The sequence below is a fragment of the Balaenoptera physalus genome, assembly GCF_965194825.1.
Source record: "Balaenoptera physalus genome assembly, chromosome: 20".
Classification (NCBI taxonomy): domain Eukaryota; kingdom Metazoa; phylum Chordata; class Mammalia; order Artiodactyla; family Balaenopteridae; genus Balaenoptera; species Balaenoptera physalus.
Window position 1 is genome coordinate 57,116,792 of NC_138901.1, and position 14,646 is coordinate 57,131,437.

The following is a 14,646-nucleotide window of genomic DNA, read 5'->3' on the forward strand; positions in this document are numbered from 1 at the left end:
GTTACATACATCAAATCCACTGGCTAAGCTTGCACAGGTGAATGAATCTTTTACCCAGGCATGATTTTGTAACATCATGTACACATCATTTGGAAAACTCTGGTTCAATGAATTGTGCAAGTCTTCCAAATGATGACATTTCACACTACATGACATTAAAAAAAAAAAATCACATACATTAATATTGCCATCTATCTCATCAGGAAGGTTTTAAGTGTTGACAAGCTGTCAAGTTCACAGTGGCAGGTACAAATTCTAATTTTCATGTGAAAACTCAAATTTTATCATTGTCAACAAATACATTCAATTGTTTCCTTTAAAATGACTGGCTCACTTTGTTCATTTTCAAGAAAATGTCTGCCAAATACCCCAGTGTGAATTAATCATAGCTTATCTATCAGCCATTCTATCAAATAAACATGGTATTGTATAAAAAAAAGTAGCAAGTTTAGTTTGCAACTCAAATAGCTACACACGTGCTTTTTTTCAAAGCAACCATCCTAGTTCAATATGCAGCAGAAGCGCTTTATGCATACTTATCATTTCATCACACAGAATGTTAAAAGATGTGTTCTCAAGAGCTGAAATAAATTCAATCATTCCTCCTGCTTTACCAAGGACATTCTGGAGTGAAACTGGATTAGTATGACCACCAGCACAGTTTGGGGTCACTGCTTTTACCCACGATAAGGTGTCAGCAGTTCTCCTCACCATTGCTTTTACACCATCAGTACCAATGTCAACAATAAAAGGGCAAATAAAGTCTTCGATAATCATGAAAATAGTTTTGACCTCAAGGATCCCATGAAAGGGTCGTAAAGAAACCCTAGGAGTCTGTAGACCACCCTCTGAGAACAACTGAATTACATCAGCACAAAGTAATATGGGTGAATCTTAAAATTGTAATGCTGAGCAAAAATACTGACACAAAAAGGTATGTATTAAGAGATGCATTCATATAAAAATTCATCAACAGGCAAAACTAAACTATATTTTTAAGGAATGCATACTTAGTTTGAGAAAACACACTGGGAGATTTTAAGACACTTCTCAATAATCAACAGACCAAGAAGACAAAAATTAGTAAGTTTAAACACAATTAAAAAACTTAGTCTAATGGCCACATATAGAACTCCACACCCAACAATAACAGAAAACACATTCTTAACAAACATACAGAACACTCATAAAAACTGACTGATATGCTACACGAAGCAAGTCTCACAAAAACAGGGAGTGTTATTATATGGACTATATTAATGCCATTAATTTAAAAATCAATAACACAAAGATAACTTTAAAAACAACATTTAGGAATTTTAAAAGTATACTTTTAAATGGTTCATAGGTTAAATAAGAAATAATAGAAGTTAGAAAATATTTAGAACTGAACACTAAAAATACTACATGTCAAAACGTGTGAAGTAAGCTAAAATGTAGTAGAGAAGACATCTGCAGTTTTTAAGTAGTTTTATTAAGAAAGAAGATGAAAATTAATGACCTGAGAAGATGGAAGTTGGGGAGATTAAATCCAAAGAAAATATAAGGAAATAACATAACCAAACCTGTTAGTAACTTACCTAAATGAACATATGTTATGTCTTATCTATAGAAATATGTCCCAATGGACTTCCCTGGTGGCGCAGTGGTTAAGAATCTGCCTGCCAATGCAGGGGACACAGGCTCGAGCCCTGGTCTGGGAAGATCCCACATGCTGTGGAGCAACTGGGCCCGTGAGCCACGACTACTGAGCCTGCGCTCTGGAGCCCGTGAGCCACAACTACTGAACCTGCGCTGTAGAGCCCGTGAGCCACAACAAGACAAGCCACCACAATGAGAAGCCGGTGCACCGTGACGAAGAGTAGCCCCCGGTTGCCGCAACTAGAGAAAGCCCATGTGCAGCAACAAAGACCCAACACAGCCAAAAATAAATAAATAAAAATAAATAGATTTATTTAAAAAAAAAAAAATGTCCCATAGGTCCTATCCAAGTTATTATAGTGTCTATGCCATGGTACCTCAATTGATCAATTTCAAGTGCTGGGTAAATTCGAAAGCCCAATACTACACCCTTCACTCAATGTTCAGCAGCCACGGCCGCCCACAGCCCCATTCTCTTAGTAGGTTTCTTTAGAGTCAAGCGCTCCAACGTGAATCTTCCATAGGAACCCTTTCTCCACCCCACTAATTGAAGGCATGATCCTCCCAAACCCTCACCTCTGCTGTGACCTTAGTACTTCAATACAAAACTCAGGGACTTCCCTGGTGGTGCAGTGGTTAAGAATCCGCCTGTCAATGCAGGGGACACAGGTTCAAGCCCTGGTCCAGAAAGATCCCACATGCCGCGGAGCAACTAAGCCCACGCGTCACAACTACTGAGCCTGCGCTCTAGAGCCTGCGAGCCACAACTACTGAGCCCGCGTGCTGCAGCTACTGAAGGCCATACGCCTAGAGCCCATGCTCTGCAACGAGAGAAGCCACTGCAATGAGAGGCCCGCGCACTGCAATGAAGAGTAGCCCCCGCTCTTTGCAACTAGAGAAAGCCTGCGCGCAACAACGAAGACCCAACGCAGCCTAAAATAAATAAATTTTTAAAAAAAGAAAAAGAAAAAACTCAGATTCTCCTTCTGTAAAGCCCAGGGGGCCATGCTTTGAAAAGAAACCCAGAAATTCACTCCTGTTGTCCCTGAATTAAGCCGGAAAAAAATCAAACAAACTCAATAAAAGATACTTGCAAAGTCTTAGAATTATCATGAGGATTGGCTACAAATAAACTAAATTGTCTTTTGCCCTCCTCCTTCCCTTTTACCCACAACTTCCTTCCCCTTTCTCTTTCCCTCCTCTCTCCTCCCTGCAGCAGCCTTCGAGGGCAGGGTGGGGTCAGGGGGCAGACAGGCTCTTTTCCACAGCACAGCACTCCACAGCTTTTTGGTTACGTCCCTGCATTTCCAGCCCTTCGCAATTCACCGCACCAGGTATCATCCAAAATTGATCCACCTCTCAAATCTCAGATGTCAACATAATGATCTGACCACAATCTCTTAATTTCCCAGTTTTCTCACTCCCTCTCTCCACTCCTTTCTCTCCAGACAAAAATGTGGCCACCTTACACATTCTGTTATTCAGTCTCAGCTGGATTCCCAATGCTGCTCTCCAACTGTTTTCTTATCCTTGGCTTCCTCCCCTTTCCAAACCTTACACATTCTCCTCAAGCCACCTTCCCGACCCTGGTGCCTCTTACCCTTACTTTGCATCCTAACTCATAGGGAAAAAATAAAATAAAAGAGACCACCAGGCTTGATTCAGACTACTCTGGCAAAGGTCATGAATGAACTACTCATTCTCAGATGTTCCCATGGCTAGCTCCCTGCTATCAGGCAGATTCCAGCTCAGATGCTACCTTCTCAAAGAGCCCTTCCCTGACCCGCTGGAGAAAGCCATCCCATAGTCCTGTTTTATTTCCGTACAGGATGTACCACAAAGGCAGGGATTTGGCCTGGCCTGTTCACCACACTCTCTCCAGCACCTAGAACATAGCAGGTGCTCAGTAAACATCCACTAAATAAACTAATTCTATGGGAAAACGACTTCTGCTTTGCTGAAGTTCTGAATTATACATGGACGTTAGTACCACACTCTGCATAAAATTCAACTTCTCTTTTCCAAATTCAGACTATTACAGTGTCAACCTTTCCCTCTACTTCTCTTCATTCTAAATCTACGTTCTATCTACCCTGCCTTCTTTATTTTTTAAAATTTATTTTATTGAAGTACAGTTGATTTACAATGTTGTGTTAATTTTTACTGTATAGCAAAGTGATTCAGTTATACACACACACACACACACACATTCTTTTTCATTACGGTTTATCACAGGACATTGAATATAGTTCCCTGTGCTCTACAGTAGCACCCTGTTGTTTATCCATTTTATATATAATAGTTTGCATCTACTAATCCCATACTCCCGCTCCATCCCTCCCCCCCACTTCCCTTGGCAACCACAAGTCTGTTCTCTATGTATGGGAGTCTGTTTCTGTTTTGTAGATAAATTCATTTGTGTCATATTTAGGATTCCACATATAAGTGATATCATATGGTATTTGTCTTTCTCTTTCTGACCTACTTCACTCAGTATGATAATCTCTAGGTCCATCCATGTTGCTGCTAATTACCCTGCCTTCTTTAAATCATTGCCACCCGTGTCTACCATCCCTTCAAGCCTCTTTTGGCATTCGAGATTCTTTCAGTATCTGGCTTGCATTTTCCTCTCAACCCGATCCCTTATTACTTTCGGGAACTTCTATATGGTCACAACACCATCAGTGACTGTGACATATGTGTCAACTGCTAACCACAGGACAACCCCAGCCTCAATCTCACCCTGAACAGTTTCCTCTTAAAAACCTCAGCATTCAGCTTTCCCACTTCCCTGTACCCAATGACCTTGGTCTTGTTTCTCACTGAAACCTCTATGCTTGCAGCCCCGCCACTTTATTCCCCCTGGATATACACTGGATTTCCTACCAATCTGCCGTCTGTATCCTACCGCTAATGCAACTCTTATTACCATATTAAGTTCCCTTATCTTTCCGCCACACGCTCTCCCCCATCTTATTAGGCTCCAGAGCACCACTACACAAGTCTCAAATACCATTTTAGTATATTTCATTGCAGATTGGATGATTTAAAATTATGTGTTAAGATTTAAAGCAAAGCAAGACTTGGGTAAGCAAGGGACCATCTTTCTACCTTTAATAGAAATAGACATGTGAAACACAGATTGTGTGAGTACTCCACATTGATTAGGACAGTATGTATAATTTCCATTAATTCCCAGTCACCACTTCACATGATTATTTAGAGGGCATACTTACATAGATGAGTCCTGAATAGTAACGATCCTTCAGATTATGCAAAACAGAAGCTTCATTTAAGCACGTCAATTCTGCCATATCCTCCACCTTGGAAAACTTGGGTGGGTTCATCTTCTGAATATCATCTTTGTTGACCATTGCTTTCTTTCCATTCTCCGCCAACTCCACCATAACTTCATCTCCCCGCTCTTCTTTGATACTAGCTGCCTCGAAACCATGGCGTTCTGATGGAATCCACACTAGCTTTTTAGCCGTCCAATCAGCCTGAGTGGCAGGGTTGTAGATGACTGCCCTGTCCACAAAGAGATACCTCTCTGGATCTTCAAGTCCAGTTCTCTGTGCCATTGTGAACAGGAGGATCCAAGAGCGATCGCCTCTGCGAGAAGAGGAGGAGGACAAAGTCAGATATTTCAACATATACTATGGTTCACAAATTTTACTCTTCTAAGAAACTTAAAACAAACGCTTTGGTAAACAGAAAGCGTGAACTCTGAGTGAAGGAGCTGGGGTAGCCCTCTCCATGGCCGTACTAACTGGGTTTCCAAGGTAAATTTCAGGGGTGACCACAAATGATGAGTCTGGTCGTCTGAGGACCACTCAAGATGTAGCCTGTCACTGACAGCTGGAAAACAAGCAGGAGGGAAAAGCAAAGTTCCAGTTTCACCCCTTTTTCCCTCTCCATCTCCTATTTCACCCTCATCACAAACTAAACAGGGACTTAAGAAGGGAAAGGAAAAGGAAGAAAAAGAAAACAAAGTTTCATGACAAAAGGCCCATGGAGTGCTGCTGGACCACCAGGATGTATGGATGGCTGCAGAAACGCACGGTGGCTGCCAGCAGACCAACCCTCAGGTCCAGAATGTGCCTCCCATCCTACCTTCAGACAACAGACTCAACGTTCTTCCTTACAACTACCCCAAGCCAGCCCCCTGCAGCTTCGCTATGGCCCATGCGGCCTCAGGGTGATCACGAGACCACAGGGGATGAGCGTAAGTTGGCATCACACCCAGCCTTTCAGGTATGTGATGGGGGCTGTTCAGGTCTCCACTCCCAGGCCCGCAGCTGCTCCCCGCCGGTTCCTCTCCTGCATCCCGTCCTTCATCAGGACTCACTCCTCCACTCTGGTCTCTCGCCTCTACCCAGACTCCATGCCCTTTTCGAGTGTGGAGACTGGAAGCAAACAGAATATTCCAGACACAGTCTGACCAGTGCAGAAGAAAAGGAACTGTTCACAGCCTCAGGCCACACTGGGGAAAGCACTGCTTCTGTGACTTTTACAACGAACAGTATCTCAAGACCTAAGTGGTTTATTGAGCACTCATTTACGGTTGGTTCACAAGGAGCTGTCAGCGAAAGCTCCACTCATGGTCCTTGAAGCTACTTCTCCTCTTTCACTTGTGGGATTGACTTTTTGGATCAAAGGACAGGATTTTACATTCGTCACTCACCTTTCTGATGTGACTCATCATTCCTGCCTGACAGTATCTTTCTGGAATCCAACACCATCATTAAATACTAATGTTATTACTCCAAATTCCAGGTTATTACAAATCTCAACCAAATCAATGCAAGAAGGCAAGTGAGTAACCATCAAACCCTCCCAACTTTTCCCTCTCCCCAAAATGATGGGGATTCTTGGTAGGCAAGAGAATGGAAGGCTGCAAGGGAAATCATAAAGTCATCCAAAGTTGTTAAGAGGTTCTTAACCTCGAGTCTGTAGACAAAGTTCAAGCTCCATGAAATCACTGAAATGGTCTAAAAACGTTGTACAACGTTTTTGTATATCTGTGCTTTTCTGAGGCGAACACGTATAACTTTCTTCAGATTCTTAAAGGGATCTATTTATCTTTGTCCTAAAAGATTAAACACTGATAGTGGGTACAAGATACTAGCCCTTTCAGTCCCAGTAAGAAGGTACTAGAATCAAATAGCTAAGATTCTTCAGAAACTGGTTGTTACAATGTAAAGGATTACAAACACTCATGCCCTGGAGCATGGTTCTCAAACTTTGGCAAGGGCATCAGCAACAACTAAAGGGCTTATTAAAATACAGATCGTTGGGCCCTATTCCCAGACTTTCTGATTCAGTAGGTCTGGGGTGGAGGGCCTGATAATTTGCATTTCTAACAAAAACTCCCAGATGCTGCTGATAATGCTGGACCACACTTTACGAACCATTCCTCCACAGTTCTCTGGTTGCCATGGTGAACCACTGTTACTACCAGGTATGTTGGAGTAGAAAAAAAGGTTGAAAACCAATGTTTTAGACTAATTCATAACCTGATTTAAAGGATATGCTAACGTTTTAAGGAGTATACACTTGGATAAAACAAAAATCACAAAACAGAATAAAACAACCAAACAAAAAATCACAAAACATGTAACATTAAGACTTCTACCGATAGAATTGCTAATATGCTCTCTAACTATACTTGCAGTTGCCTTCTTAGGCATCCATGTGGGAGAGGGCAATAGAGAAAATATTCATGCACACATGTACATTCTGAAGAACGGTTTCAAAAACCCATCACCTCTCCGGACTGCACTAATAAGATTATTAACAAGTTTTCTGTCTTCCCAACCTGTACACTCACTACCCACTGCTAGGAAGAGGATGGCTCTGAAATGGGAATCAGCCTGGATGACTGTGGATACAGACAATAGGACACACACTCTGCCTTAGGAAGGACAGTCTCTTAAAAGAGAAAATATCCAACTAGAACAAAATACGATAACAAGTTACTCTTATTCTTATTAGGTATAAACTGTATACCCCATACAACACTTCAGAAACTGCCTTGCTGCCTGTATGTATGCACACATTTCTTTACTTTTACACTGGACATGTAATCATATGCTTAGATTTAGCAAATGACTATAAATCACAGTAACTTAACAGATCATTTCTAGGGCAGGTCTTTTTTCTTTTTTTAAAGTAAATCATGGATTTAAAAATTATTCGATCAAATCAACACATTTTAAATTTATCAGTATGTACTTTTTCTAGGTGGGGAACCACCTATAATTTCATATAAGGGAAAAAAACCACAATAGATCACAATAGTGTGATTACAATATGCTTCCGATTTTGTGTGTGGGGGGGGGAATTACATAAACACTTTTTTTTCTTTTTGTTTTAAAAGAAACAAATAGTCATTGGGTCTTCACTGGGTAGTGGGATCACAAACTACTTTTAATTTGTACTTTTCCAGAGTTTTCTACAACTAACTAAACACTATGAGGATGGTTTCCTGTCTTTGCCATACGGTGAGCTTACCCCCTGGTCCACGGGAGGGCCTCTATATACCTATTGATCAATACTACATGAATGGTCCCAACCCTCACTGTAAGTTTCAGCTTCTCCTCCACCACCAAAGGCTAACCATTCCTTCAGATCCTAACCCAACGCCACCCTTTCAGAAGTTCTCTTCAGGTCAACCTGGCAATTTAATCCTTCTCCTTCTCCTAACATTTTGTACCGCTCTCCTGGCATTCTTCTTCCCTCCCTCGCCTTTGTACCAGAGGACTCAGGTAGTAGGTGCTCAAATCCTTGTTTAGGTGACAGAGTCCCTGAGGCCAGTGAAGATGTTTTGTTCATCTTAACTCTTCACTTGTGGTTGCCAAATATGTTGTATTTTTTTCATTCCATCGTACATTTGGTACCTAATCTTGATAATGCTGGTATTTAATAGGGAAACCTCTCCCAAATGCTTTGCCTTTCGGAAAGGATAATACTAGAATTTGGAAAACAGCAGATACTGTTGTTATATACCACTAATCACGGCCAGGCACTATTCTAAGCAGTTTATGTATGTATTAACTCTTAATCCTCACAACAGCCCTACGTGGTAGGTACTATTAATATCTCCATTTTACAGATGAGGAACCCAAGGTTCAGAGAAAGCCAATAACTGGCTGGAGGTCACAGAGCTAACGAGGAGCAGAGCTGGGAGTAAACTCAGTTCAGCTCCAGAGCACATGCTACAAGGATGGAAGGGGAGAAGGAGAAAACTTTGAAGGGCATGTAGTACACTACATACTGCCTCTCGATCAATTATCGATCCTGGCTTCAAGAGTACAGGCTCAGGGACTTCCCTGGCGGTCCAGTGGTCAGGACTCTGCGCTTCCACTGCCGGGGGCCGGGGTTCGATCCCTGGTCTGGGAACTAAGATCCCACAAGCCGCCAGAAAAAAAAAAAAAAGAATACAGGCTCAGCCAATGAACGCACTAGCACAATCTACCAAAGGCTTTGTATTTTATATTAAAAAAATACCTATATTGGGGAAAAAAAGGAATAAATAGGAACATCTTTGCAACAGACAGAATCTGAAGGTTCTTGGTGTCAACCGAAATAACTGCCTAATTACAGTTGAAACATTTATCTGTGCACAAATTAGCTCCCTACAGAGCCAAAGCCCCGTCCCCTTCATTTGCTTTTAGACACACACACCCCTGCGCTCCATCTCCAAGACCATTTTAGACTCTCAATGAAATATCACCCAGGAAACTTCTCGACTGCCTCCCAGCACCTACTATAGGTACAGGCACAGGAAAACAGTTTTATGAATATCTTGCATATAAAAAGTCAAACAAAAATGATGGCTAAGGGATCCATACGATAGCGCATCTCTCTAAGACGGATAAGCTAAAACAGAATTGTCGCAATTTGTGTAACGCTACCACAGAGGTCACTTACATTACAGAGCCCTGCAAGTCTGTTCATTTATCAGAATTCTGTTTAACCAAATGAGCAGAAATACAAACTAAGTGCAAAAGGACACTATCGCTGTTCATGGCCCAAGCCACCTCTGTGAATATCTTTACACCGTGTTAAATGTTTCTGAAACGTGGAGACGACACCAGGAATTTTTATTCTTCCTATATGACAAGTAAGTACATCATCCGCTGAAGCCTACTATAGTCTTTCACCATACAACGTGCCCTTAAAAATTTCCTCCATCTCACCTTCCATCCAGCCTGTCTTCATTGAAATGATTATCCTAAGGAGCCCAAATAAAAAGCCAACCTCTCGGGTCACATCCCTTTGCAGCAAAAGCTAATGCTATATCACACAATTACACCATATGCTTTCTCCAGATAAGGACGAGGAAGAACTGAATTTAAGATGCAGAAGTAAGGAGCTGCATAAAATGGCCACTTTTCCAGAGTCCGTGACAGACAGGGCACACTTAAACATCAAAAGCATGGAACTGAAAGAGTAATTAATAAAGATGGATTGATGAAGGAAATGAAACAATAAATACATTAAAGTTTTCCAGAGTGAGATACTATCAAGAATAATTAAACCTGACTCAAAGAATCCTCAGCTTCAACGTTAAAAAACAAAAATCTCAGCAAAGCCGAAGTATTATATTTGGTATTATATTATTCAGCGAAAACAGCAGTCTTTGTTTCATTTGCAGTCGGGATCTACCCTGCCTGCTTTCCCCTACCCCACCCCACCCCACCCCCTTCCATCCACCGCACTGATCTCGAAGGGAACTGCAGAGGCCCCAAGGAACAGAGATAACGGTCATAGGCAGAGGCCACGTTACCCAAAACTCACCAGCCGAGCTCAGACCAGAGTCGCCAACCTCCTTCCCAAGGCCCTAGTTCCCAGGCAGGCCAGGCTGGGGGCCTCACCGGTCCCCGGGCCGCATCCGCCCACTGCAGGCCCACAAAGCCCCCGCGGACGCCGGGACTCCGCGCCTTCAACTTCCCTCCGACCCCATTCCAGGCCGATTTTATGGGATCAGGGTGTGACCCCCACTGCAGAAGGCCAGGAAGAGACTCCGCGCCGAGCCATGCCCAGATCACTTACACAATAAAGGGATCCCGAGGCGAGGGCTGACCCTCCCCCCCCCCGACCGCCCTGCTGCAGCGCGCCCCCGCCACATTTCCCGCCTCGCCCCCCCAAACCTCCCGGGCCTGGCCGGGCGTCCACCCCCGGCCCCCGCCGTCCCCAGAGCGCCTGGGAAGACGCCCCCCCGCTCTCCCGCCCAGCTCCCCCGGGACCAGCGGAGCCCGACCCTCCCCAAGCCGGCGGCCGGCTGCTGAGACCCTCACCCGCCGCCGCGCGCCTCCCGGGCCGTGCGCAGCCCTGCCCTCCGGTTCCTTCACCCCGCAGGTCCCGGCGCGCCGCCCGCCTTCCGAGCCCTCGGCGAACCCCTCACCGCACTCGGGATGCCGGACCCGGCCTAACCCACCCAGTGGCCCTTCCCGTCCAGCGCTCCCCCACCCCCAACCCGGATGGCGCTTTCCAGCCCGCCCCAGGACTCCCTCCCCTCCCGGGAGGCAAGCACAGGCTCGCGGGACCCCCGGGGACACCCACCAGGGCACGAGGCCCCCCCAACCCCGCGCCTCACAGACCCCGCACGCCTAGTACCAGGTCAGCACATGCCCACCCGCAGATCTCCATCCCCAGCCCCCCAGGGGTCGTCCTCCCGCACACCCAGGCCCTAATCCCCGCAGGGGTCTCACTCTCAAGGACCTCATTCCCCGCCCCTCCAGGGGTCTCTCCACCCACCGGGGTCCCGTTACCCACCCCTAAGGTCCTTCCTTGCACGAATCTACGGCCCCTGCAGCACAAACCCTCCGCCCGGAATCCCTTCTGTCTTCCCCAGCTCCCGCTTCGGCTCCGTTCCTGCCCTACAGAGCCGCCCGGGCCCCCAGCCGGGGATCCTCTCCTCCCCCACAAACCGTCCCCCGGTCCCCGGCCGCCGCACTCGGACCCGGGAAGCCGCACCTCTCACCTTCAGCCGAAGATGGTGGCGCCGGCGCACGTCCCCAGCCGCGACCACAGATCCGGCGCCTCAGTCCAAAACCCACCGCTGCCTCCGCCGGGCTCCTTTAGCACTGCTACTCCGGGCTGCCCCACCCCCCTCCCACCCTCATTGGGCCAGCTCCACGCCCGTCACCACCGCCCCCAGACCCACTGGTCCGTTTGCGCGCCCATCTCCAAGGGAAAACGTTAGCAACCCGAAAGAAGCTACCTTCCCGAGGTCCGCTCCCTCCACCCACCTGAAATGATGCTCATTGGCTCCCGCTCCCAGCCCAGGCCGCCGAGGCCCCCATCTCATAGGCTGAGCCGCACGCCCGTCAGAGATTCCGGGAGGTGCGGCCGGGGCAGTCGCGGGCGATTGGCTGGCTCGGGCGGAGATGGACAGCTGCGGCTGGCTGGGCGACCCGCGATTCCGCGGGGCAGAGGGTACGGACCCCGCAGCGGCCTCGGCCGTGCGGACCGCGGGCCAGGTGTGCCACGGCCGGAACCCCGAGCTCCGCCTGGACGCGCCTGGCCCTGGTGTCGGGCTACAGGGGCAGTCCAGTCAAGTGCCTCGCCGCCTCCTCTGCCTGTCGCAGCCGGCGTGTCCCGCAGCGGGACCGGCTTCCACCGCGGAGTCGCGGGCCTCGGGCCGCGGGCGCTGCCTGCAGGGGCGGGGCCGGAGCGCGGTCCAGAGGCCTTACGTCACTCCCGGGGCAGCTGGGGGGGTGGGGGCCGCGGCTCGGCGGCTCACCTGCAGTGGGGGAGGGGAGGCAAGTCTCGGGCTGCTGCTCTGCCCATGCGCTCCGGCCCTGCAGCTGGGGCCCCGGCTTCAGTCGGCGGTCCGCGCTCCCGCCACTGTCGCGACCCCCGGCTCCGGGCTGACCCTGCCCGGGCCCGGGCTGACGCTGCCCAGGCCCGCTGAGCGGCGGCCGCCGGACAGCTTCCTCCGCTGCTGCGGTTTTGATATTTGAAAGGGGAGACGCCTCCCTACCCAGACTCCTGGCTGGGCTGAGATTCCAGAAGATTGAGAAGCGAACCCCCCTTGGAGAGAAGACTTGGGAAAAGGACTTAACCTCCTTCATTCGTTCGTTCATTCATTAATTCATTCAATAGAGCTCCCTACTTGAGAGGGGCTCTGAGGAGTTTCTGTAGAGCTGTCTTATCCCCCAGGGCCTATTAACTTTTCAAAGGCCTTAGAAAACGTTTGAGACCTGAAGAAGAAGAAGAAAAAAAAAGCTCCAAAGTAAGGAAAGGGAACCAAAAAATCAAAGTTAATCAATATTTAATGAAACGTCTGCAATATCTAGTCAACTGCAACATGACCCTTAATTAATTATATATAAATATAATAAAGTTTAAGTCACAAGAATAAAATGATTTATTCTTACAAAAACTGAAGTTTATCCAAATCTTTTCAAAAAAATTTTACAGCAAGATGTAGTTATTTCATGTTGAATATGGGTGCATTTTATTATTTATGATGTAAGTGGCTAGGCCTAGGAAACTTCCGGTCTGGTAAAATGTGAATAAAGCAGAAAACAAAACAAGGCAGGAAACGATAAGGAGGGGGTGGTGCAATTCAGAGAAGATTTCAAGGCAGCTGAGTGCAGAGTCCCTCCTGGGGAAGTCCGAATCAGGTCCTGTACTGTCCTTTGTCCTAGTGCATCTTGCCCCCCACCCCCACCAGCCTCCTGGAGTAAGCTGCCCCTTGTCCAGGTGTCTCATGACTTGGCTCCATGAAGTCTGTCCTTCTTAATGCAGCCTGCACATGGAGTACAAGTTAAACTGTACATAGCATGTGAACAGTATTCCTCTTCTGAATTAAAAAAAAAACAAAAACAAAAACAAAACTTTTTAGAGAACACCAAACACTCCATCTCTAATGCCTGAGTCTCAGCTTTGCCAGCCACTGAAGTCATTTCTGAATGCTTAGAGCATTCACGCACTAACAGCCCCATCAGCCACCAAGTCTGTGATTTCCCATAATTTTAAAACAAACTCAGTGGACCATCAGAAGAGGAGGGCAGGAAGCTCACCAGAATTCAACATCACAAAGATGTCAGTCCTGAAGAGAAATCAATAATAAAGAGACTGTCCCCAGGAATTCCCTGGCAGTCCAGTGGTTAGGACTCTGGCGCTTTCACCGCGGAGGCCCAGGTTCGATCCCTGGTCCGGGTAACTCAGATCCCGCAAGCTGTGTGGCGTGGCCCCAGAAATAAGAGAAACTGTCCCCAAATGCATCTCTAGCCATGGCATCTCTGCAGCCCTTGGGCCCTACATTTTCAACTGTCTGCTAGAGGTCCCTACCTGGATGGGAGGACAACTGCAAAAGCAGGAAGCCCCAAACCTATTTTCTTCCCACTACCACTTCATCCCTCCACCCAAACTCTTTCTTCCCAACTTCCCTTTGTCTGTTAATGAAACCAGCCTTGAAACCTCTTTGATTCCTTCCTCTCCCTTGCTCCCACATCATGTCCCCCTCCACCTCAGTCATCTAGCCAGCCAGGCTCAGAATTCTGACTCCAGTCTCACCCCATGTAGCTCCATCCCTGAACCTCTTGCCATTTTGATCAGAAAAACGCAGGATTTAGGACCACATAGACCTGGCTTTGAATCCATCTCTGCCACTTACTAGAGCTTTAGTCTTTGACAGATTCCTTAACCTCATCTCTAAAAAGAGGATACAGGACTTCCCTGGTGGCTCAGTGGTTAAGAATCCACCTGCCAATGCAGGGGACACGGGTTCAATCCCTGCTCCGGGAAGATCCCACATGCCGCAGAGCAACTAAGCCCGTGTGCCACAACTACTGAGCCCGCATGCCACAACTACTGAAGCCCGCGCACCTAGAGTCCATGCTCTGCAACAAGAGAAGCCACTGCAGTGAGAAGCCTGCGCACCGCAACAAAGAGTAGCCCCCCTCGCCGCAACTAGAGAAAGCCCGCCCACAGCAAGGAAGACCAAAGGCAGCCAAAATTAAATAAATTAAAAAAAAAAAAAAAAGAGGA

The 14,646-nt window shown here is 46.9% G+C and overlaps 1 protein-coding gene across 7 annotated transcripts in view; it reads right to left on the bottom strand.

The window, feature by feature from the left end:
* MYH10 (myosin heavy chain 10) overlaps window positions 1–12,031 on the bottom strand; it is a 138,186-nt gene extending 126,155 nt beyond the window's left edge. For 2 of the 7 annotated variants that reach the window (XR_014257454.1, XM_082441330.1), the window contains exons 1-2: window positions 11,630–11,841; window positions 4,878–5,253 (exon numbers count right to left, since the gene is read on the bottom strand). Coding sequence is in view for 6 of the 7 variants with exons in the window: in XM_082441330.1 (XP_082297456.1) it covers window positions 4,878–5,222 (345 nt within the window). In the remaining variant the exon portion in view is untranslated. Of the gene's footprint in view, window positions 1–4,877; window positions 5,254–10,443; window positions 10,619–10,943; window positions 11,046–11,524; window positions 11,544–11,629; window positions 11,842–11,897 lie in introns of those variants that run through there. The other 5 variants (XM_082441329.1, XM_082441334.1, XM_082441333.1 and 2 more) reach the window with 4 other exon arrangements.
* Window positions 12,032–14,646: the final 2,615 nt, after the last annotated feature.